Below are 26,171 nucleotides of genomic sequence, written 5' to 3'. Positions count from 1 at the left end.
AATTACAGATATTTCTATCCTTATATTCATGGAATAAACATTTGCTCAGTATGGGCTCTGTGCAGGAGGACGAAAGCCACAAAACTACTGTTCTTCTGTGAATTTCCTCAAGGTTTAGGAAGCTACCAGAGGTCAGCTTTATTTCCGATGCATTGAAGTGAAATAGTCCCCAGTCAGTCATTCTGATGGGGGGTGGGGGGCTGGGCAGGGATGCAGAGAGGAGGGGATTTAGAGTAAAGGATGTGTGTAGGGGCACACTTGCTACCCTCCCACTTCAGACTCGGCACATCCATTTATAGAACTTTTATAACGATACTTCTTAATAATCAATCCTTTGGCTGCTTTCTGTGAATTGTGAATTTGAGTAACTCTGAGCAGTTTCTCAAACAATTCTATTGTTTTCTCTGGGTTCTTTTCTGCCAATGTCTAAAGCAGCCCAAACTGGAAGGATAAAAAAAGAATCCTGGGGTCTCAGTGGAATTTAGGACCCTGCTCTAAGGCAAAAAGATGAATCTCTTTCAAGTGGAATCTTGCATGCCTGCTTGTCTTGCCTCAAGCTTACTAGAATCTGGCTAACCTCCTGGGTTAATTAAGTATTTGGGGTATATTTAAGACCAAGGACAGTAAAACACTTAGCTCACAGATGAAACACAAAGAGGGGTAAGACAGAGAGAAATGAAACAGGACAGGCGACCTCTCCTTATCGGACTTCTCCTGGTGTCCGAGGATAGCCTCGGGCATGATAACATTATCTTCAGTATTTTGCCTAAACAGCAAAATGCCCTTTTTTTTTCATTCACGCTGCTCTTTCAAACTATCCCACATAAATCTTGGAACAACACAGAAAAACACAAGCTCATCAAACTGACACATGTAATTTGAAAATAACGTCCAGAATAAATTCACTCACAGAAAATGAAAAAAGGGGATGGACTTGGGACATTGATGGATGACTTAGTTCTATTATAACAAAATAGATGGGACCCAAAAAATTCCACGTTGCGGTGTGGGGAAGCCAACGCTCATATATTTCCAATTTAACCCCTGAGGCATCTGGAGGCCCCGAGAGAAGGAAGAGAGAAAAGCACTTTGTCTCAAATATATTTTGACAAAGATAGTCCCACTATAATGGATACTAAGTGTTTCTTCCTGTTGATAGAAAATGGTCTCAAGTCCAGATTAAGACATATCTTTAACAATACTTAGCATCAGCATCAAAATTGGCAAGGATATGAAAAAACATATTTATATGCGGTTGATAGGACCGTACATTGGTCAAATATTTTGGAAAACAGTTGGCATTATCTTGTAAAGTTGAACATATGGTTAGCCTGTGACCGCACTCCTAAGTTCATATTTTAGAGAAACTTTTCCTATTTGTGGCAGGATATGCATAAAAAATGTTCATGGCCACACTGTCCTTAAAAAAAGATGGGAAACAACCCAAATGCAAGTTATTATGAGAATTGGTAAATAAATTGTGGTATATGACAGCAGTGAAAAGGAATGACCTACAGGTACATGTATCAAAAGATATGAATCTCAGAAACATCAGGTGAAGTAAACAATAACAAAGAAAAGCAGTGAAGAATTATATGTAATATGATTCTAATGATATGAAGCTCAGAAACAAGTCCAATCTATTGCTTAGATTGCTATAATCTGTTGCTTAGATTTGCTATATCCATATATAGCAAAACTATAAAGAAAGCAAGGGGCGGAGCAACCATAAGATTCAGGACAATGGTTAGTTCTGGATATTGGCGCCACAGGTGGGTTTAATATGGGAGGAACATGCAGGGGGCTTCGACGGTTCATTTTCTTACATAGGGTGGTAGGGCTATAGGTGTTCATTTTATTGTTCATTTATGCTCTGGAACTTACATACATATCACCTACTATTTGGTATGTATCAATTACCGTGTGATAAAAGAAGGGAAAACAACTTACCTGGCTCAGGTCACAGCTCCAGCTCAAAAGCTCAGCTCCTTTAACCTGGATTCTGAACTAGCTCCCCCTTTCATGTTCTCCCTTCTCTTCACCATCATTCACAGAGGTTTGGTTAGGAATCTCGGAACCCAGCTCTGTCATGTCACTACCCTCTCCCAAAGCCATCAAGGGCTCCCCACTGCTCCAGAAGCTGAGTAAAAAGTATATGACCTGCTATTTAAAGTCCCATAATGCAGCACCTCTTTGGTCTTGTCATATCGCACTCCCTTTTACAAATTTTACCCTCAAGGTAAACTGGTGGCTTAAAAATTTCTAGACATACCCTGAATTTTCCTATTTCTTTGTTTTTGTTCCTGTGATTCCCTTCACTAGAAGTGTTGTTCTCTGCATGACTAAGTGGAAATTCCACCCATCCCCCAAGGCCATATCATCTGTTCCCTCCATTATAAAGGCTGACCTAAGTCCCCCAAACCAGGTAGCATCTTTCCTTCCTCCAAATCCCTGATGCTCTTTATATTACTGCTCATGGCTCTGGAGTTACAGTTGTTCTGTCTATTTGCCTTAATTCATTCTCTCAGTAGTTTTTGAGTACTTTCCAGTTGCCATTAAGTGCTGGGCACTGGGATACACATCACAGGGCAATCCACAAGGAAACAGCCATCATGACCCATCCAAGGACAAAAGGGAGTAAGGAGTTAAGCAGGATTTCTGGGCAGAGGGAACAGCAAGTGCAAAGGCCCAGAGGTCAGAGAGAATATGAGGCATCTGAGAAACCGCAGGTAGTTTAGTACCAGGAAGAGATGAGGCAGCAGGCTTCCCCAGCCCTACTTGTGGCATCTCCTGCAGCTACGGCAAGGCACCCTGCCTTTAAATGTACCCACTAAAATCTGCTGAACTCAACCCAAACTCACCAACAGTATAGAACACGTGTAATCCTTAGCTCCCCCTCCCTCCAAATCAATCATGTGATGTGGCTGAATGTTCTAAGAAAGACAGCAGGCCATGAAATCTTAATTCCTCTTGACCTTCACAGCAAATTTTTAAAGGCACTCCCTGAAGTGCTTTGTGATTTTAAATTCAAAAGTCGGCAAGAAGGATAAGCTATTAGCAGATACTCTCTTTGTGGGAAAGTGTCAGACATCTTGGGGTGTGTGTGTGTGTGTGTGTGTGTGTGTGTGTGTGTTGGGGGGTGTTTACAGATATGCTCTCCCTTTGGGAAAACCCCACATATAAACATTTTGATATCTGAATGCTTAGTTTCCCCTAAGAAGTTGTGGGGAGTAAAGGGTGGGAAATTTGGAGGATGAGAAGTAGAAATGGGCAAACGTCAAATTTGGGAAAAGTTCAAATTTCATGAACTGAAGCTTACTTGGGAAACAAATAAAACAGCCCACAAATTGTAAGGTGTATCAATTGGAAAATGATCATTTCATTAAAAAATAGAACTATCATATGACCCAGCAATCCCACTACTGGGCATATACCCTGAGAAAACCAAAATTCAAAAAGAGTCATGTACCAAAATGTTCATTGCAGCTCTATTTACAATAGCCCGGAGATGGAAACAACCTAAGTGCCCGTCATCGGATAAATGGATAAAGAAGATGTGGCACATATATACAATGGAATATTACTCAGCCATAAAAAGAAACGAAATTGAGCTATTTGTAATGAGGTGGATAGACCTAGAGTCTGTCATACAGAGTGAAGTAAGTCAGAAAGAGAGAGACAAATACCGCATGCTAACACATATATATGGAATTTAAGAAGAAAAAAAAATGTCATGAAGAACCTAGGGGTAAGACAGGAATAAAGACACAGACCTACTGGAGAACGGACTTGAGGATATGGGGAGGGGGAAGGGTGAGCTGTGACAGGGCAAGAGAGAGTCATGGACATATATACACTAACAAACGTAAGGTAGATAGCTAGTGGGAAGCAGACGCATGGCTCAGGGATATCGGCTCGGTGCTTTGTGACCACCTGGAGGGGTGGGATAGGGAGGGTGGGAGGGAGGGAGACGCAAGAGGGAAGAGATATGGGAACATATGTATATGTATAACTGATTCACTTTGTTATGGGGCAGAAACTAACACACCATTGTAAAGCAATTATACCCCAATAAAGATGTTAAAAAAAAAATTTCTTTCTGATTATGCAAAGTAAGGCCACAGATGATAAACTTTTAAAAGATGATAATAATAAACATTGTTATTCAGTGCTGTTTTCCCTGGCCTCATTTTCCCTGAATTTCCTAATTTGAGATTCTCATTCACTGAGGTGCTATCTGTTGATTACGTGGGCACCCATGGACCAGAGAAGAAAATGGCACTCTCTTGGACTTATATTTTAATTTTTAATTGAGGTTCGGATCCGAGTAGGATCAGTGATAGGTGTGCTCTAATGTCTTTGAGGCAGTGGACCGATGGGATATGTGCTGATTTGCATATCCTTTTTAGTTATTATGGAAATACCCAGATCATTTAGGCAATAAACGAGCCAAGAAAATATGGCCCAAGGAAAAGTAAGACAGAATTCGAGGGCTTACAGAAGAAAACAGAAAGACGGACTCAGGTAGAGCTTGGAGAAGTGTGCACTTATTTGTAAAATCAAGTAACTGCAAATAGGGGGCATTTACAAGTCCTCATGTGCAGGGTCTCATCCCATTCAGCACAGGATGAAATTTGCTAACTCCATCAGAAGAAGCTTAGAAAGAGTGAGTCTGTTTGGCTGTGACACTGGAGGTCTGGTGAGTGACTTCCAGAAATCCTAGGGAAGATGCGATAAAATATCTACCGGAAGATGTAGCCTGAGCCCTAAACACACTGCTTTCGCTCCTTCCCACAAACAAGGTGGAAATCCTGGACTTTCTGTGGCCTGCCAGTGAGAGGCAGAGGGTCAGCTAGGATCCCCTGTGCTGTCTCCAGACTCTGAAAGCAAGAAGAGCAAGCTTGAAGGGAAGAGAAGTCAACGTATCCATGTGTCTCTCAATTTGATGAATACGGATGCTCCCTCTAGAGGACTAATTTTTGTGTATAATTAAACATGGAAATGCTGTGTTTTCTAATCAACAGCCAATCAGTCGGTGATACTCTGAATATCATTACCGGGAGGCTGTGATTTCCCTGTAAATTGCTTTTTCGGTTTCATTTTAAGACTCCATCTCATAAGACTACACTGACAGATTGAAAGGTAAGGACTGAGAAAGTTCAATCTAACTTACCACGAGCCCTCCAGGTAGGCGTTGAGGCCTTTGCGAATGACGTGGCCCAAGTAGCCATTTTTCTCGGCTACATGCTTTGTCCATCTGCAAAGGAAACAGAAGAGAACATATCCAAACTATGGCAAATTAAATAATTGCTTTTGACTTCGTATGATTTCAATAAATCCCACTTGGGGAATATTTTGCTCTTAGAATTTTTATGGAGCAACAAACCAGAACTGAATGTTAAGAAGATAAAGAAAGATACATTTTGAGAGCCTTGCATTCAGTGCCGTTTCTAATGAATGCTTAGGAGTTGTCATTTTGGGGAAAAAAAGATGTGAAAAGCACCTAATGAAAAATGTCTACTAACATGGAAAAACATAATCTTTATTAAGAGTTCTAGCAAGTTGATTTCAGAAGGACAGCTCTTCCGAAACAAAGACTCCAAAGAGAGACATTGCCAAAAAGATTAAATCAATAGAGTACCAAAAAGATTAAATCAATAGAGTACCTGACGGGTGTAGACATACCAAGAGGAGATTTAGACGATGGAAGGAGAATGTGGAGATCGAGTACATAGAAATGATAAATACATAGAGAGAGCTAAGCAGATAAATAACAATAAAAAATAATTATTATTCCATAGAAAACAAAAAGTTATGCTACATGGCTCAGCTATGAATAGTGTTAAATTGTCATAATAATGTAAACACTGATACCAATCCAACCAAACCAGTGATATATTTATGGGGAAGATGGGAGAGGGCAGGAAGCATGAGCATGCAGGGTAGCAATAGGTGGCAGAGTGAAAAAACTATATCTCTTTATCTTTCCCAGTGAGACATCATTAGACAATGCCTATAAAGGGTATAACAAGAAATAGTGGTTTAAGCATGTTATTTAGACATAGAGGCAAATAAAAAAGAAATAATTAAAAGATGAAAAGTGATTTATTCCAGGGAGCAGGAAATGGAGTGTGTGGAAGGGAGGCAGAGATTTCCTGTTTTTTCTTGTCAAATTATTACCTTTTTTAATTAAATTTTTGTTTTTAATTTTTGTCTTTTCAAACGACTTGGCTTTTTATGTGCATGTGTAACTGATAAAAATAAAGATGAATTTTTTAAAATGCAAGAAAGGGCTTCCCTGCTGGCGCAGTGGTTAAGAATCCGCCTGCCAATGCAGGGGACACAGGTTCGAGAGCTGGTCAAGGAAGATCCCACATGCCGCGGAGCAACTAAGCCCGTGTGCCACAACTGCTGAGCCCACGTGCCACAACTACTGAAGCTCACCCGCTCTAGGGCCTGCATGCTGCAACTACTGAGCCCGCATGCCACAACTACTGAGCCCACGTGCCACAACTACTAAAGCCCGCACACCTAGAGCCCGTGCTCTGCAACAAGAGAAGCCACCGCAATGAGAAGCCCGCGCACCGCAACGAAGAGTAGCCCCCGCTTGCCGCAAATAGAGAAAGCCCGTGCGCAGCAATGATAACACAGCGCAGCCTAAAATAAAAAAAAAAATTTTTTTTTAATGTGGAAAAAAAGAATAAAAGAAAACTCTATTTTCTCAGGCATGGTGAATATAGTATTGAATATATGGCTTTCCCTTCATACGCAATATCTGGCAGGTTCTTACACAACAGCCTTCTCGGGATCTCGAGGGAATGTCTCCAGGTTGCCTGTGATATAGTAGAGAGAACACCACAAGGTTCCTTCTATGTGTCCGCCTTGTGCAGCCTTATGGAAATATTCACCAGCTAATGTCTGTAAAGAGATGAGCAAACGTCAGTCTCGTTAGTGAGAAGTCCTCCTGGGCTGGTTTCATCAGAACTAAGGTCCTGAGGCACTTAACGCCTGATATCATCACAGGTTTATAACTTCTAACATCTTTAAGAAAACCAAGTCAAGTTCCAGGAAGACAGCCAATCACAGAAGCTGGCCTCTCTACATGATAACCTTGACTGTAGCTATTCTGTTAAGTTTACCCAATAAATAAGATAACAAGACACTACGAATATCATTATCACCTTATCAGATCCTCACATAACCCCTGCCAGCCAGACAGAAGACAGCATCAAAAGTCGCATCAGGTGAAACTTCAGGCATTTGCTTCCCTAACCTTGCTTAATACCTTTTTTCAAACTCAGACACAAAAACTTCATTTCCAGTAGGAAGGTGAGAATTAGAATATGACAATAAAAAATCCATTCTGGCAGATGTGTGGGAGGACTAAAAGACATTTGCAATGCATAAAATATACAGCTTCCTAGGAGTCAGAGAGAGGCGGAGGGAGAAAAGAAAACAAACACTTAGACGGGTATACATTCCACTGATTACTATTATTATTCCCAGGCAGTTAACTGCCATTTTTAAGTATGGGCTTTGGAGTCAGACAGACCTGGGTTCAAATCCCAGCTCTGCTCCTTACTAGCTGCGTGACCTTGGGCATGTTAGTTAATCTCTCCAACTAAGAGAATAACTCAATTTCTGCAACTGAAAAATGTGGCTTCTGACAGTAGCTACTAGCATGAAAGTATGGTGTGAGGATTAAATGAGATAACGTGTGTTCAAGGCTTGGCATGGCGCGTCACAAAAAATAATTTTTTTCTGATGCCCGACCCCCAACTCTGATGCTAGAGCTTGCCCATCCCATTAAATGCTACCTTTTCTTCCAATCTCAATAAATGCCAAACACTGAGGGGTCATCCTGACTCCTCTCCCTGCCTCACACCTCACGTCCAATCATCGTCAAGTCCTAATGCCTTGACCTTCAAAATATACCCAGAATCTAGTCACATCTCAGCGCCTCTTCTGATACTGCCCATCCTTTCTCACTTGGATTCAATGCATTAACCCCCTTGCTCTTGCTCTTGTCTCCTCCAAGCCCAGTCTCCACCAGGATCCAGGAGGAACCTGTTAAAACACAGCGTCTCCGCGCCCTGTTCAGAGCTGTCCCATCTTGCTCAGCGTAGCTGTCTCCTTGACATGATTTTCCACCTCCTCGCACCTTCCTTGCTCTCTGGTCCTGCCAGTTCAGCCTCCCTGCTATTCCTCAAGCACACCAAACCTGCTTTCTCCTCTGGGCTTTTGCCCTGGCTGTTCCCTCTTTCTGGGATGTTCTCCCAGACATTCACAAGACTCCTTTAGGAGTTTGTACACTGTCACATTATCAGAGAGACCTTCTCTGATCTCCCTTATAAAATAGCATCCCCCAATCTCTAGCCTCTCGGTCCTCCTTATCCTGCTTTATTTCTCCCTGTAACACTCACTTATCCCACCTGCCCTCATACTATATATTTGTTTGTTTATTATCTTTCTGCTCCACTGCAATGTAAACTTCCCCAAAGCAGGGACTGTTTTGTCTGCTGCTGTATCCCCACTGCCTGGAAGAGTGCCTGGCATAGGGTGGGCATTCAATTAATTTGTTGAATGTACTGGTACTCAGATTATTATTACCATCATCAATATTATTATTAATAACAAGGGGTTTCCATTTCACATGGGGACCAGGTCTTGACGCCACTTAAGTGTATGACTCTAAGTTATGAAACCTTTCAGAGCCTCGGTTGCTAACTCTGTTAAATGGATGTAATAACAGTAACTATCCCAGAGGGTAGTTAGGATGACATGGGATGGCACACAGAAAGTGTCTGTGAGTGTCTGACCTAGAGGAAGTGTTCGGCAAACATTTAAGATTGTTACTGTTATTTACATTATTATTAAATCTGGTCTCATACCAGGCAACCCTATTTGGACCCAGCTTTCTTTGCTTCCAGTAAGATCAGTCATCAATCTCCGCACCATCTCTCTCTCATTGTCACCTTGCATCATCTCCCTCTCCTCTCCCCAGCTTAGGCTTCCTCCTCCATGAAGCCTTCCTGACTGCTTTGGCCTTCACTATTTCCCCTTTCCAGAACAGTTTGGGTCACAGCAATTAGCACACACTTGGCGTTGGGCTAATGCCAGCCTTTGCTCTTCACCATCTTGTCTTCCTAACTGGGCACTTGAGTTCCTCAAGATCACGGTCTGCGTCTTGGGTGGTGTCTGCACCACCCATGGGGCCTTGTCTGGGCTGGGCATACAGTACACCTGCTTCATGACTAAGTGACTGACCAGCTGCACAGCTGGTCTCAAGTCTTACTCACTTGATTCCTTCCAGGAACTCCTGGGAAAATGCCATCCAAGTACAGGACTCCAAGATTGTATGATGCATCTGGGTTCCCCATTTCTTCTGCTTTTAACCAGTACTTAGCCGCTTTGGCATAATTTTTCTTGAATTTGTGGTAATACCATCCCAGGCCATTGACTGCCTGATGCAATCCCTGGATTTTAGAACAACAAGAAAGGAATTCCTTTTTTTTAAAAACAAAAACAAAAAAACCCCAAACCCAGAGAGAATCAACTGTTATGAAAGCATTCTGCCTGAGTCTGAGAAAAACCTTTCCTGCCTCTTTTCTGGGGGCAGATGGCATTAAAGAAAAGCTAAGTGTTGGAAAACATGAGGCTGCCTCAGCATCTTCCCAGGAGGATTTCACCCGGCTGCTGCTGGGATTTCTGCCTTCCAGCTCAGCAGTGATGCTGGCCCCCAAATCATCTCGCAGCCCCTATGGGCTCTTACGCAATGCCCTCGTCTACAGAAGGCCTCTTACTGTCCTGCAGTATCAACAACGCCCTTGAAATTCATGACCACTCAACTGTGACAGGAGGCCGGAAACCCGCCCTGGCTGGGATGATTTCTAGGTGACCTGCCTGCCTATCTTTTGATTACTCTGCCCTGAACACCAACAAACCCTCTGTGGGAAGCAGCCGCAATGGCCTACTTGTAAAGCACAGGTGCTGTGGGACTGCTTGGCATCCCAGCTCCGACAGGTAGGGTCTGGTTGGGGCTGAGGCAGAGGGGAGGGGGGTGGTCTCAGAACTGTGTCTAAATTGGGACGGTACCACAGAAGGCCTGGTTCATGTGAGTCTAGTCTTAGGCCTCCTTGTTCTTGCTGATTCATGCTCTCAGGGGCCTGCCTCTGCTCTTCCCAGATGCTCCCACCTGCTCCAGCCTGGTTGTTGAAGGCTCAGGAGCCCTGCAGGGGTGTAAGTGTGCAAACCTGGGCATTCGGTGCTCTCATTCCTCCTTTCCTACCAGATCCACAAGACCATGGACAAGCAGGGGAGAAAAGGACTGGAGAAGCAAACAGTGAGTGCCCTTGCATCTGTGAGACAGGTTAAGTTAGGGTCCAAGTGTGGAACCAAATCTCTTTTGCCTGCCCTTTCAGAAGTGAAGGACAGGTATCCCTCAGTAATGGATGCCAAGATACCAGCCTGCAGCCTTTTCAGTCTGCAACGACTCCTGAAATGCTCTACCTCCTACTTTTCACGTTGGACTCCAGGTGCCAGGAAGACCAGGAGAAAGAAACTGACAAGGCCCATTAGAACAGATGCTCCATGAGGGCAGGGATCTTTGTTTTGTATTCCAAGCACCTATGTTAGTACTTGGCGTAGAGTAAGTGCTCAATAAATACTTGACAAACGAATGAAAGCCATCCTTTGAACGCTGATGACACACAAAACAGAATCCAAATCCTACACCCTGAGGATCAAGAGTAGGGTTCAGGGCTTCCCTGATGGTGCAGTGGTTGGGAGTCCGCCTGCCGATGCAGGGAACACGGGTTCATGCCCCAATCCCGGAGGATCCCACATGCTGTGGAGCGGCTGGGCCCGTGAGCCATGGCCGCTGGGCCTGCGCGTCCGGAGCCTGTGCTCTGCAGCGGGAGAGGCCACAACAGTGAGAGGCCCGCGTACCGCAAAAAAAAAAAAAAAGAGTAGGGTTCAGATTCGTAGGCCCTCAAGACAGTCAACACTTGGGATGGTGTCAGTGCCAAGGATCAGTTATAGAGGCATTTTTCTTGAGCTTTGCACGGTACCAGATGCAAGGCAGCCTCCTGAGAATTTGCAGGATGAGTGCATTTCCATGAAGTAATAGACCACGTCATATATAGTGGCAAGAACCAGCTTTGGGATACGCTTATGGAATACATATCAAAATGGCTTGTGCAATGCTCACCTCCAGACACACAGGTTTATTCAAAGGTACCTGTCATCACTCAAAACATTCCCAGAATGTCCTTTAGACATTGTATTTGGACCCAGATCAGGAGTCCTACAAGACATCTTGTTTTATTTCTTAGTGCTCACACCTTATTCCGGACATTTCCAGCTGTATCCAAGTGACTTTTAGCTAATTCCAAAAATCAAACTCTGTGCTTCACCACAGTGCCTGACAAAGAGGAAGGGCTTAGTAACTCCCTGCAGAATGAATGGCTGAGAATCATGTAACACTTTTAAGAATGCGAGTACTCCAGGCCGTAAAACTGCATTTCCTCCAATATTCATCTCAGCTCTGCCAAAACTACATTCAGAATGCAGCACCTTAGACAACAATTCACCACTAGCATGCTAAAGAGATGCAAATTTCACACCTGCCAGGAAGCCCCATTACTTCCCCATTTTAGGATGCTCTGGGACCGTGCCCTCAATGACCACCATTAAGCTGCTTTTCTATTTCTGCCCTATAGTCTGTGTCAGGGTCAGGAGCTGGCGTGCGCTTCAATGGTTCCCTTCTCCTGGGTCATGTGTCCTCTAGAAACCACACAGGGGGAGAAAAAGCCTCTTGGCATTCTTAACTCCATGCTCCAACTTCCTGTTCTACAGAAAAAAAGACACTCTGAGCTCCCTAAAGAAAGGGAATTGAGGAAGAAACATCGGCATGGTTACTTCAGGAGTCTTTGTTGATAGGGCAAATATTATCAGCCTCGGGGAGGGAGGCACATTCAGGAGCCAGAAGGGCTATAAAGGGCCCTGTCAAGGTTGTAAAATTACAAGGTTGTAAAATTACAACGGTTTCTACCAATCCGTTTATTTGCAAATCTGTATGCAAGCACATGTGAGTGTGCACGTGTGGATGTGCATGCATTGGGGGTTTGCACGCAGGGATACGTATGCATGCATGCCTGTGTGCATGCGTGTGCGTGCGTGTGTGTGTGTGTGTGTCCCCCTCACAGGTGATATCATAACCTCCATTCTGTAGTGCAATATTTAAACTAGTTGGCTTGAAGATAACTTTGAAGAGTAAATAGTGACAAAAGGAAAATGATTCCTAAACTCGGCAATAAACTTGATAAACAGCCCCTTTGTTAAAGCACAGAGAAGCCAATGAGCATTGGACACAACAGGGTTAAACTTAGAGGATTCAGGCTTTAGGTTTTCCTAATTCAATGGCATTTATACCCATTCAATTTCAAAGAGCCCCCCTGCTGCTGCCTGTTATTAGGGCAGCCCTTGATTATAATTTTAGCCTTCAAACAAAATCAGTCTGAATTCTACGACTGGAAAGTGAGTTCAGCTTTCGAATTGTGCCGTCCTCATTGTGCAGGTTTCTGTATATGTTGTAGCTCAAAAATGACTAATCACTGCAATGTCAGTGACCCCTCCCTCCCCACTGCATTTCTACCTTCTTCAGAAGGCTGGCCATTCACTCTCCTCGACTTGTAAGAGCATGGGTGTGTGTGGCGGAAATGTTTCCCTCTGACAATAGGCACAAGTGTTACCTTGGAAGCTGCTTTCTTCATCAGCTCTAAGGCAAGCCGTCTGTTCTTTTTTACTCCTTGACCCTAAACAATGATAAACAGCAATGATCACGAAGAAAATAAACGCAGAGTTGCATGCAAAGCCATCACACCAATCTGTCAGCGTTCAATAGAAGATACTAAAGCCCAAGCCTTCTCAGTTAAAAATCTAATCTTGAAGATTTCTATATACAGAGCTGTTACATCATCATCATCATCATTATTTTGCATCTATGTGTAGAAGAGAGGCAATAAACCTCACCCTCCCAGCTTAGCATCCATAAAAATTCCCCACTGATGGTCCAGCGAATCACTTTCCCGTCAATCCACAGGTGCTGTTGGGAGAAGCCATGAATAAGGTTAAATGACTCTGGTCATCCTGGTTGTGTTTCTCTGGGGATTGCCTAATATGCGAGCAGACAGAGCACTTTATCTATGTCGGACAGTCAAGAGTTATTAGGCTGTCATTTGCAACCTTCCAGCGTCCTCGTGGGAGTCCCCAAGGTGAAGCACTGTGGCTTCAGAAACAGCTCGAGAGCCAGTGGTGAGGGAGACAGGACCCCTTAGAATCTGTGCCCTCAGACGCTGCCAAACTGACAAGCTTCCTCCAGCAAAATCAAGTTTTTCCAGCAGAGGTGGTTTGTGCATCACAGAGAGAGAGAGATGGGGCTTTGGAGTCCTTGTTACAAGAGCAGAACTCCGTGGGACCATGCTGGGGTGTGTCTGCAGGACCACGTGGGAAAATGGTGGGTCTGAGGGTGGAGCGGGAGCGGGGGGGGGGTCCCTGAAGGCTCTCTCAACATAGCCCTGACCATGCACATGGCAGGTGAGAGGAGCCGGATGAAAACCCTGATGCTTCCAAGCTCACTTAGAGTCTGTTATTGACCTACACAGCCCATGGAGTCGTCCTGGTCTCAGACTCAGCGCTTGACAGGGTCACATGTGATATAATGTTAGAGGGCTTTGCAATGAATACAGCTATTAACTCTATTTAAATTCTTAGCTCTACAGTAAATGAAGAGAGCGCTAGCAAACATTCCTGTGTTAATTAACGTGGGCCAAGAACTCTCCTGCCATATCAAATCCTCCCAACCCCAGCCGGGGTGCTGCTATCATTCTCACCAGAGAAACTTGCCCAGAATCACGCAGTGAGCAAGGAGTAGAGGCAGGATTTGAACCCAGGCTCCAGAGTCCAAGTTTATAACTGCCATGCTGTATTTTCTCCTATATATTTTAATTCCCATGCTGAGAAAGTATAATGATCCGTAACCTCCTTACAGGATACAGAAAACATGCTGCAGAATCTGTCTTTGTAGTTTTCCAGGACCCAAAATAAAACTGTGAACCCAAATAAAGGTTAAATTACATACAATGAGTTTCTACTCGATTTTAACGTACCTATTTCATAAAACCGATGAGCTGAAGCAAAGTGGAAGATGAAAATATTTTTCAGAAGTGCACCATTACTTCGTTTAATTAGAGAGGGAGAGGAAAGACAGAAGGACATGAAGGCTGTTTGTAGTAACTGGATGGAAGCAATGAGACAAGCTTTTTGGATTTCGGGGAAAGCAACAGAACGACCAGGATGACGAAATGTCAGAACCTGGTTGCACTCAAAGTTTTTCTCCAACTTCTTTGTTTTCAAGGAGTAAAACTGGGGCCCAGAGGGGTTGACTTACCCCAAACTTCACAGTTAGATCTGCAACCAGAACTCAGATACTCTGAGTTCTAGGCCAGGGATTTTCCAGTGTAATTATATAATCAGAAGTGGGGTGAGTTCTTGCACAAAGACTATATACTATGCACAAGTCTGAGTAGTACTGGAAGTTGTAAAGTGAGAGAAGTGTAAAGTCGTGATGCATAGCAAGTGCTCGATAACTTCATCCACTGAATGAATCCATGGAGGACAGTTGCTGCAGTGAAAGCCCAAGCTCCGTCCTCATGTGGATGTGAAATGGGATGTACCTGACCGTCTTGGACAAGCTATAGCGGTCATCATGGCGCCATCTTTGAATACAATGAGCCGGATGTCCACACGAGGCAACAAGCCGAGAGCACAGTGCCGTTCTTCATGTTTGGAAAGTTCATTTGTTTTGTATGGTTTTTTTTACATTGAAAGTACTTAAAGACACCTTTGGCCAGAGGTAAAAATCTGCCTTGAGATGTAGATAAAGGGCTTCCTTCCTCCCACTCAGAGATAACTTAGAATGCAGGAAAACCAAAAAAGCTTTAAGGTTTGGGAAATCAGACCCTGAAGAAACATCCCGTCACCTCCCGTATCATTTATTTATGTCTTTCGCTTTCCCTCTAGATTTCAAGATCCTGGTGGGCAGAAGTAATGTCTGAGTCGTGCCTTTTCTTCTCTGTACTTTGGGCAGCCCCAATTATGGTGGACTGGTGCCTCTCCTCTGTGCCTGTCTCAGTCTTCTGTCTTGCCCACGAGTATCTGAGACCCCTGAGGTCAGGGATGAGGTTCATGCAACCATATGTCCCTCCATCTAGCACAGAGTCTGGCATTTTGTCAGCCCAGAGGGGGTGTTTATTATATAAATATACGAATGCATTGGCATATAGCTAAGAGTCAAACCATTTCTATGTTAATGACTACAAAGAAAAAGTCTGGGCTCTAAACTTGGAAACCGTAACAACCAATAGGTTTTAAGACTTGCAGGGCCAGAAAGGTAGCAAGAGTTATGGTTGTTAATCGGTGAGCGGCCACAGCTGTGGTTCTGGAGATGAGCCCAGCCACGTGCATCCATGTCCTTGTTTGAAGACACTTGCTCTTTGTGGGCAGCTGCCTCCTTTGGGTCTGGACGTAGAGACCAAGGGTTTCCTTACTAGAGCCAACAGCTCTTCCAAGATTGGTGAATTGATGTCTCTGCATTCAGGGGTGAAGAGCATCCCAGTCCCAGGTCTGAAACACACCAGTTGTTCAACCTTGGGCAAGTTACAAACCCTTTCTGAGCCTCTGTCACCACACATATAAACAGCTATCATAATACACTGTGATACCTACCTCGCAAAGTGGTCTCGAGGATTGAATGTGTTAATACATGTACATCAGGTAATAAGCACTGCATCAATCAATGTGAAATATTATTATTCCGTAAAGCATTTTACAGTTCTTGGAGCCCCTTCCTTAGGTTATTTCACTCCATCCGTGGTCATTACCAGTGTCTCATGAGATCGGATAAGTCCAAGGAGGCAGCTAATCGTTGCAGAGGAGAGATTTGAACTCCATCCTCTATCTCCTGGGCTAATGCTCTTCCCATCCGTCCCACTGCTCTCCTGTTGGCTTTAAACCAAGATCTTTGTATCGATCAATGGGACTGTTGGGATCCAGCCCAAACACGCACTCGGTCTTAGCTATAATTCAATGATAACTCTGCCTGATAGAGAACTTGCAGCACCTTTGGGGCTGCTGGCCGTGTACCAATCTGTAAAATATGGGTGCCTCCTCCAGAATGCCAGTTCTTGCAAAAGCAGAGAGAATCCAGGTGTCAAACCTAAGACAAATGATTAAAAACGAGACCAGGGAACTGCGTGTGACTTTGCCTTTTCAGCAAATACCCCTTTCCATCCAGACTGACAGAAGCATGTCCGAAGGTTCTTCAGTTACAGGCTCCCTGATTGCATGCCTTCAGGAAACCACTTGGGAAGTCTGATAGAAATTGTGCAATTTCAGCACAAATTGAGTGAGTCTTACCTTAAATAACACGATGGCATAGTCGTATATTAACGCGGGGTCTTCAGTCTCCAGGGCGCCCTTGGCGTACCACTCAACAGCCGCTTCCGGGTTCTTGGCCACGCCTTGCTGGCCCCAGAACAGCATCTGGGCCAACCGTTGCTTCAAGACAATAGCAATTTAGAATAATGACTTTCCTGTGTTATGCTTGACAAACAAGACTTTAAAAAGGGGGGAAGGCAAACCTAGTTTAAAAGGTTTTTATATTGAGAAACAAGATTTAAGTAGACACATGTTATCTTCCTCCTGGGGACAAGAGCCCTGAAGATGAACTGGTGTAAATACAAGTCATTAACACAAGTTGGAAATTGTGTGTGTGTGTGTGTGGACAGGGTGTGTGTGTGTGTGTGTGTGCGTGGTGTGTGTGTGTGTGGTGTATGTGGGTGGGGTGTGTGTGTATGTGGGTGGGGTGGGCTGTGTGTGGGGGGGGTGTGGATGGTGTATGTGTGTGTATGTGGGTGGTGTGTGTGTGTATATATGTGTGGTGTGTGTGTGTGGTGTGTGTGGTGTATGTGTGTGTGTATGTGTGTGGGGTGTGTGTGGGGGGGTGTGGCGGTGGGGGTGGGTGGTGTGTGTGGGGTGTGTATGTATGTGTGTGGGGTGTGTGTTTATGTGGGTGGGATGTGTGTGTATATGTGTGGGGGGTGTGTGTGGGGGGTGTGTGAGGGTGGGGGTGGGTGGTGTGTGTGGGGTGTGTATGTATGTGTGTGGGTGTGTGGGTGTGTTTATGTGGGTGGGATGTGTGTGTGTATTGTGTGTGGGTATGTGTGGGGGGTGTACGTGTGTGGGGGTGTGTGTGTGTATGTGGGTGGGATGTGTGTGTAGTGTGTGTGTGTATGTGTGGGGGGTGTACGTGTGGGGGGGTGTGCATGTGTATATGTCTGTGTGTGTGTGTATGTGTGTGTGGGGTGTGTGTGTGTGTATGTGGGTGGGGTGTGTGTGTGTGTATGTGGGTGGGGGGTGTGTGTGTGTATGTGGGTGGTGTGTGTGTGTGTATGTGGGTGGGGTGTGTGTGTGTGTATGTGTGGGGTGTGTGTGTGTGTGTATGTGGGTGGTGTGTGTGTGTGTGTGTGTGTCTGTGAAGGACTCTATTGCGCCCAGGCCAGAGCTGATGGATCAACAACCACACTGTTTCCTCTCGTGAAATGCCCTCTCCTTGGGAGGTACTGTGCGTCCTCTCGGCCCAGTGACCAGCATGGAGGCCTGTGCACATCCATATCAGGGCATCTCCCTACAGCACTATCCCAGCATCTGTCTACATGGCTGGCTCCACCATTAGACTCAATCGAGGCTGGGGGTCTTTGGGGGTAGGGATCTCAAGACGTTATTTGTCTGCCCTTGTGCCCCCAGCTCCCACCCAGCAGAACTCAACAGAAACTCATAGAAGCAACGCAACAAAGATCTGCTGAATGAAGGAGGGAAGAAGGGTCTTTGTTAGGAATGTCCACGCAAGCTCTGGAGCACCCATGAAATCTGGCAGCAGCATTTCCTGAACTATGCACTGGAATTCCTTCCTGGACTAGAAAGACTGCAGGCTGGGACAGAGCCCAGGACAGAGCCACAGGCAACACTGTTATCATTCTGGCTCCTTGTGAGCCTTGATTTTCTTTCCTTCTTTCTACTTCTCCTCTCATCTCCTTCTCTTCCATCCTCCACCCCCCAAAAGAAAACCTTACAACTTCCAGGAGCGCATCTTCTGAGATGCTAGGAAGACCTCTAAGGAGGGGTGGGAGACCCGTTACTACAGGGTCTCTGAAGTGTTTGTTTGTCAATGCGTTCTTTGGTTTTCTTTCTCTTTCCCATCTCTGGTCTTCTGCCTGCTTAGCAGACCCAGAGCAGAGGCTCTTCCTGACACTGTGCTCACTGGGAACACAAAGCAAAAGCTAAATCCATCCTTAGGGAAGGAGGTTTCCTTCCTCCAGTGCAATCAGCCTTAGCTGGCTCCCATAAGGACTTTTCTTCATAGTGAAATCAGGGCAAGAAGTAGATGGGGTGGAGGAGGGGGGTCCTCCCAGCCCTCTGCCCTTTCTGGTACCTTTTACAGGTCTATCCAAAAGGCAAAACATGTTCAAGAGACAAGGTCGATCCTTTTGGTCTTACACGCAACACAGATTTTCTATTATTCTCCTAGCTGATTTTGTGGCCTTCTTCTCGATGCCCACCTCATCTCTCCTGCACTCCACGATGCTTCTTTTTCTTTCTATCTGATGCACTAAAATGTCTGATGGTAACTGATCATAAATATTGTGGCTCTCTCTCCTCTGGGTCTGGTTGGACTACATTTCCAGCTCACTCAGGTCAAGAGTGACCAGCTGACCTCCTTTGGCCGATGAAATGTGAGAAATGACTCGTGCCCCTTCTGAGCAGAAGCAATAAGACTCGGCCTGTGATGTGTCGCGGCGTCATCCTGAGTCAATGGCTTTGGAAGCATGTTTTGGTGAAGCCTCTGTTAGCTTGGGCTCCTGGGGGACTATAAGAGCAGAGCCCACGCCACCCCCATTGGACATGTAGTGAGAACAACAATACACTGGTGTTGTGTTAAGCCACTAGGTTTGGGATACTTTATTATCATGGTGTAACCTGGTCTGTCGTGGCTGAGAGACTTTCCAAAACTGTGGAACGCATTTTTACCTGAGCTGCCGCATTGCCTCGAGTAGCTTCATGCTTCAGCCACATGAAGACGTCTCCGTCTTCTTTGGTTTGTACCTTGAGAATTTCATCATCTTTTAGTCTAATTGTCTCAACGTATGCCTAAAAGGGAAGGAAGGAAGAAAAGAAGGAGGGAAGGAAGGGAGGGAGGGAGGAAAGGTGGGGAGAAGAAGGGAGAATGAAAATATCCAGATGGTATGGGCATGCAAAAGACATGACATTATTCCTAACGCAGCAACTGCTCAAGTAAAAACTATATGACTAATTGAAATATGAGGTGTGTCCACAGAGCCCTGAGATCAAATTCTTTTTTAAATGAACGGATCACACGTCCTATATCTAAATGGGTATTTTTGTTCCTATCAAAGTGTTTTCCTTGGGAGGACAAAATTGATTCCACTTCCTCTTCCATCGCTCAAGCTAGTTCGGAAGTCCACCTCTGCGCTGCTGATTGCAGAGCCAGAATACACGGCATCCCAAAAAGTAAATCAATATTTTCTAAGTATAACCTTATTATTTTTTTATTCCAAAGCGTCATTATCCTGCATGACTCAACCCTTTTTATTCAGCAGGCTCAGCCTCCGATATCTTTCGGCTATTTCAAAATGAAATCTACACTGAAAAGAGGGTATATTAACTCCGAGGATGTGAACAAGAACGTGCCAGAGGCTGTAAAGAGGAACCCAAGGGAAAGTCCACAAAACGCTTTGAATGTGCACACAGCCTCCCAGGTATCTGCCTCCTTTGAAGAAAATAAGACTCATTTTTATGTCTAAATTGTGGCTGTTTATCCAAAAACTGGCCTTGTTGTTTGACAGTCTCCCCTTCTATATGATGAACGCTATCTAACGGTACCAGGAGCGCCTGGGAAGGGCTTCAAGGCCACAAGCAGATGGTGAAAAAAATGGATCTGGATGAGTTGGGGAAGAAGCCCTAGAGGACAAGGAGCCAGGCCTGATTTCCCTTCTGACCCTTTCTGTTTGTCAGTGAAGAAAATGACTTAGATTCACAAGCACTAGCCTGTAGCCCATTCCTGAGAGGGTCACCCAGCCCATGTGGAGCCAAAGGTCCCTCTCAGGGGCAATAGCGGGCAGGCTTGGGGACAGAGCTAGGAACCCAGTGGTATCAATTCCTGCAGGATGTCTAACCTTGAGACGCCTCCCAGCAAACAGCAACAATTGGAATAAGGATGCCCACCACCTTTGACTGAAACCAAGTATGTGCGAGGTGTTTAACAAAGGTTTTTCTCACTTAATCCTCACAGCAGGGCTGTGGCCCAAATATCGGTGTCTTCAAATTATTTGTAAAGAAACTGAAGCTCAGAAGGTGAGACCATGAACTCAAGGTCACACTGTAGAGCTAGCCCTGGAAGCCAGGTTGGTCTGACTCCAAAGACAGGCTCTGATGGGCTCCCCCATGATGTCGCCCTCTAGCGGGAAGGCCCTGGAATCCTGGGCTGAAGCTCAGGCTGCTAGAACAATAGAATTCTCAGCTAGAAGTTTTTCGTTCAACTGGAGAGTTTGGGTGTTTTGATTTGGGGTTAATTTCCTTCTTTTCCTTATTTTGCTCCTTCCTCCTTAACTTTGTCATGGGACTTGAATGAAACACAGAACACATGAAGCCAGAGTTTCTATCCTGCAAGGATTTATACTCAGGTATTTCTGCTACTCTCTGGCCGTGGTAATATCATAATATCATAACCACCAGCAAGAACTGTGTGCGGTGACCAATTGCTTGGCCCAGAATGACTCACTGAATCTTTGCAACCTTACAAGACAGTCACCATCAATATCCTCATTTCACAGATGTGGAAACTGAGGCCCAGAAAGGTTAAGTAACTTACCTACGTTCTTCAAATTTTGGAATCAAACCCAGGCTGGCTGGCTGTGGGGCCCATAGTCCTCACCTAGCTGCACCACCCTGTGAATGACTCATGCATCTGGGAGAAGCAGATGGGGACTCTTTCATTGTCTCCCCTTATACATAATGAACTCCATCTAACAGTGTCGTGAGAGGGGTCTTGGCAAAGGCCATGTCTGCAGGGCACCTGGGCAACCATGCATCACTCTGAAGAAGGAGCTCTTTTGTCTTTTTTTTTTTTTTTTTTTCTGTACGCGGGCCTCTCACTACTGTGGCCTCTCCCGTTGTGGAGCACAGGCTCCGGACGCGCAGGCTCAGCGGCCATGGCTCACGGGCCCAGCCACTCCGCAGCACGTGGGATCTTCCCGGACCGGGGCGCAAACCCATGTCCCCTGCATCGGCAGGCGGACTCTCAACCACTGCGCCACCAGGGAAGCCCATCTTTTGTCTTTTATATCACTGTCTCCTGACCTAGCCCCTTCCTGCTTCCCTGGGTAGCACCATTGAGCTTTGCAGTAGAGCAGGGCCATTAAGAGCACAGCTTTTTGCATCAGACCCAGTGGACATGAATTCTAACTCACCACTAACTACCTGTGGGCCTCGGGCCACTGGTTTTAGTTATTTGAGCCTTAGTTTCTATATCCATAAAAATGAAGCTTAGAGTGGTATCTACTACATCAAAAGCACTCCACCTATTAGCCATTATTTTTTATAGTGTGAAGAGTTAGTAACATCCAGGTTCGAATCTAGGCTCCACTACTCATTTGCTGTGTGACTTTGGGCAAGTTCTTTGGCTTCCCTGAGTCTCAGTTGTCCCATCTGTATAATGGGAACAATACTTGTACTGACCTCATAGAGTTGCATGGGAGTTAAATGAGATTGTTTGTGAAGATCTTAGCAGAGCATCTGGCATATGGGAAGCTCTCAGGAATGGTAACTCGTCGTTTTTTAGGTCTTTAGTTCATTCTATCATGTAAAGAGCTGATAGCAGTTTAGAATGTTAGCCCTCCTATTGGTATTTGCAGTTTTGTACAGCTCAAAGCCTTACATTGGGGGGATGAAGATCTATCTAAGAGAATTCGGTGCTTTTGAAGATGGAAGGGACAGATTTGAGGAGGGAGTGCTGGGGCTGGAAACATTTGAGAGCGTCCACATTGTGTGCTGAGGTCCACTCAACACACATCATATGATTAATTTATACATGCTATAAACTATGTGAGGTACAGACAGTCATGGCAGTGTTTACAGGTGAAAAAGCTGTGCAGAGACAGACAAGTGAGTGGGATTATCCAAGATTTTATACCCGGTGAATGCAGACCTGGGACCTGAACCAGGCAAACTGGCCCTGGAGCCACACCACAGCTGCCTGCCACACCTGGGCTGGTAGTTGTGTCTTCACAGCTCTGGGGTCCCCTGAGTGGCATCCAGCACTGGTCAGAGCCACACGTCCCAGGCCTTCCGTGAAAGCCAACCATCTACAAAGACATCTGATGAAGGAACAACCCCTAAAAGGGAGCGGTGTTGGATCGTTCATCATCAAACATTTTGAGACCAGGGAATGATGCGTCTCATGGGAAAGTGACCAATCCCAGAAGTAGCTTTGGTGTGGAGAAGGGACGGTGGGGACCATGGTGGGGGGCAGAGCTGGGGAGAAGCTGACAGGGACTCAGAGTCCCAGACTGACCAGTTCTGGAATCTTCTGTGCCTTCCCGGGGAGGTGGATTGTTTTTGTTGCTGTGTTGTAAAATCAACGTCTCTAGAATGAGCAGTTCATAGCCTATACGGTAGGGTTAAAACCGGCTGACCAGGTTAGAGGAGGTCCAACGTCCAGAGACTCTACAGTCCTCAGATGCCCCTGGACCCAGTGTCAGAGAAGGCATCACACTGTCCTACAGACACTGACTCTTCATACGCTTTACTTCCTTTCTCTCCGCTTAGCCTACAGGCTGCAAGGGCAGTGTTCACATCATATCAGCTGTCTGCAATCAATCACAGGAAAGGCAGGATGGAGCGCAGAGCAGGGAGGGAGTAGGGAGGGCGAAGGATGTGGTGGAATTTGGACCTGGAGAGAAAAGGCTGTCAGCAACCCCCCATTTTCTGGAGCGTCTGCATTCTCTGAAGTCGTGAGCTATAACACTCCAGCCAGTGTTCCTGGGAACTCAGGAGCAGGGCAGTTTCAGGGCCTACACTTAAACCACTCCTTCCTTCAGGGCCTGTAGACACCACCACGAGGAACCTGCCTCTTAGGGTGTTTAAAATCAGCTATAGGGCTTCCCTGGTGGCGCAGTGGTTGAGAGTCCGCCTGCCGATGCAGGGGACACGGGTTTGCGCCCCGGTCCGGGAAGATCCCACGTGCTGCGGAGTGGCTGGGCCCGTGAGCCATGGCCGCTGAGCCTGCGCGACCGGAGCCTGTGCTCAGCAATGGGAGAGGCCACAGCAGTGAGAGGCCTGTGTACCGCAAAAAAAAAAAAAAAAAAAAAAAAAATCAGCTATAATGTTTGGCTCCCAGTGCGGGGGTGTAAGTTTTCTTTGTTGAAATTTAACATTTTAGGGATTTTAAAGTAAGAATGGAGGAATATCAGGTGTAATGATGGAGAGACAGGGAAGCAAGTACCCAAGATTCCCCAAACGGGCTGCTCCTCATACAAAGGCGGTGCTGAATGCAAGAGGGGCAGAGTTGAAAGCACTGGTTGCATCAAAAAGCACCAGAGAATCAACGGGACGTGATCGCTTTGTGTTCATCACTGGATACACGGCCCTCTCGTGCTGTCCGCCATCCCATCAGTAAACGGTGAGTGCCAACTACATGTCAAGCACAGGGCTGGGCACTGGGGTCACCGACGTGAACAGACAAGGTGCCTGTCTCGGGGAGCTCACAGTCTACTGGGAGAGCTGTTCACAGCACCCGTCATAGAGCAATGGCAGGGATGTGCCCGGGTGCCATGGCGGCGCAGCAAAGGGAAGATCCAAGCAGGTAGTGGTGTCTGAGCCCAGCATCCTAGTAGGAGTGGGGGGTCAGGAGGCAGGAAAAGTGGGGTGGGGGTGGAGAAAGCAAACCAGGCAGAGGAGATTGAGCAGGGCCAGGAATTGTGGACAGCATGGTGTGACCAAAAGCTTGGCATTGCCAGGGTGGGCAGGCCAAACATGGAATCGCTGAGAGCTGAGGTTGGGGAAGCAGAGAGAAACCAGATCAAAGAACATCTCCCATGCCAAGTGATGAGCTGGACTTAGTGCTTCCGGGTCAGTACTTCTCAACGCTGACTGCACGTTATGCCCATCTGAGGAGCTATTTAAATATACACATGCACATAGACATATATACGCCTATTATATGCCTGGACCCTCCCTCTGTCACTTCAATAAGACTGTGGGTGGAGCCTGTGCAGAGGTATTTTCTGAGTGCCCACGTGATTCTGATGTGCAGTCAGGTTGAGAACCTCCACTGTTGACAGCCGTCTTTGGCCTCCGTGGGAAGAAAATGGGAAGGGACAAGTCTGGCAACAGAAAGGCCAGTTAGGAGGTGAATTCATTTGCCAGGACTCTGCCGTAACAAAACGCCACGGACTGCAGGGCTTAAACCATAGAAATTAATTTTCTCACACTTCTGGAGGCTGGAAGTCCAAGATCAAGAGGCTGGCAGGTTTAGTTTCTTCTGAGGCCCCTCTCCTTAGCTTGTGTCCTCACGTGGCTGTCCCCCTGTTTCATCTACGTCCCAATCTCCTCTTCTTGTAAGAACACCAGTCATACTGGAGTAGGGCCACTAATGACCGCATTTAACTTAATCCTCTCTTCAAAGGTCCTAGCTCCAAAAGCAGTGTCCCATTCTGAGGTACTGGGGGTGAGGGCTTCAACATATGAATGTAGGGGTCAATTCATTCCATAACTCAGAGTAGAACAGGAGGCTGTCAGAGTCACTCAGGGGAGAAATGATGGAGAGCTGCATGTAACGCTGTTGGGGATTAGAGCTGGTAGGATGATGGGCAGATCAAAGGTGACTCCCCCGTTGCTGGCATGGACAATGGTGCCATTGGTTGAGGTGTCTGTGGGGAATAGAGAGGAGGAGGTGGTGTGTTCCCTTTGTGGTATGTTACAATTGCAGATGGGGGTTTTAAGAAAGACCTCAGCCTGAGAATAAGATGTGCACGTCATCCGTATGTGGAGGGCAGTTGAAACCAGGGATGTTGATGAGACCCCCTGCCCTCTAGAAGGTGTAGACAGAGAAGGCTGAGGACCAAACCTTTCAGAAGAGCAAACTCTGAGATGCGAAGAGAATGAAAGGAATCCATTTGTGATTAAGCCACAAAAACAAACCAAAAATTAAAAAAAAAAAAACCCTATCATCTTCTTTCTCTTGAACCTGAAGCAGAGTCCCCCTAAATCATAAAGAAGTGACATGAAGCAAGATTATGAATAAAGAAGATAAAGTTGATGGGAACCACGAGTTACATAAAAGAGAAAATGAAACAAGAATCAAGAAAGAAGTTACTGACGGATCCTTGGTTTGTTAATTAGGGGTCTGGCTTCCCACATCTCCTCATTTGTTATGTGCTGCTGGTGAATTAATAGATCTCTCAACAAAAGGACATTTCAATCAATGTATGACACCTGCTTAAATTCTCAAGAAACCATTAATTACACATTCTTAAGAAAATGAGCTATGACACAACTCTTCTAACTGTATAATTCCTATCTATGATTCTTGATCACACGACTTTCCAGCTGCAGGATGGATCTTCTCTATTCATCTTCTCTGGTTCTGACCAATTAAACATTTTCTTTCATAATCATAACACTTCATGGGCCAAATCTTCAAAAGAAAAGGAGCTTGTTAGCAACATACCATCTCCCCTTGATAATTAGAATTCCTAAAAGTATAATATATACATACAGGGCTTTATGAACACATTCAGGCTTAGCAGAACAATGGCAATATTATTTTGTGGCTTGATTTTGTTTGAATGTGTTTTCAGAAGAATTCTTTAAAAAAAAAGCCTTTATCAATTAATAAATAATTCCTGTCAAACTGAGGTCAGATTTTGCACACAGCCTATATATGCTGAGAGAATACAGATGACAATGCTAAGAGTGTGTAAGTTTATTCAGAAGAAATCATTATTTTCTAAAAGAATTAGAATGTCTATACAGAC

The 26,171-nt window shown here is 45.4% G+C and overlaps 1 protein-coding gene across 6 annotated transcripts in view; it reads right to left on the bottom strand.

Annotated features, from left to right (window-relative positions):
- The window catches only part of SEL1L3 (SEL1L family member 3), a 97,733-nt gene that overhangs the window by 19,056 nt on the left and 52,506 nt on the right, over positions 1-26,171 (bottom strand). For 5 of the 6 annotated variants that reach the window (XR_007476940.1, XM_033421621.2, XM_033421617.2 and 2 more), the window contains 6 exons: positions 19,147-19,266; positions 16,477-16,617; positions 12,753-12,815; positions 9,300-9,476; positions 6,791-6,918; positions 5,174-5,257 (listed from right to left, as the gene is read on the bottom strand). Coding sequence is in view for 5 of the 6 variants with exons in the window: in XM_033421621.2 (XP_033277512.1) it covers positions 5,174-5,257; positions 6,791-6,918; positions 9,300-9,476; positions 12,753-12,815; positions 16,477-16,617; positions 19,147-19,266 (713 nt within the window). In the remaining variant the exon portion in view is untranslated. The remainder of the gene's footprint in view (positions 1-5,173; positions 5,258-6,790; positions 6,919-9,299; positions 9,477-12,752; positions 12,816-16,476; positions 16,618-19,146; positions 19,267-26,171) is intronic. The other variant, XM_033421618.2, reaches the window with a different exon arrangement.

Source organism: Orcinus orca, chromosome 4, assembly GCF_937001465.1.
Source record: "Orcinus orca chromosome 4, mOrcOrc1.1, whole genome shotgun sequence".
Taxonomy (NCBI): Eukaryota; Metazoa; Chordata; class Mammalia; order Artiodactyla; family Delphinidae; genus Orcinus; species Orcinus orca.
Note: the sequence above shows the minus strand (reverse complement) of the source record. Positions and strands in the feature narration are given on the sequence as shown.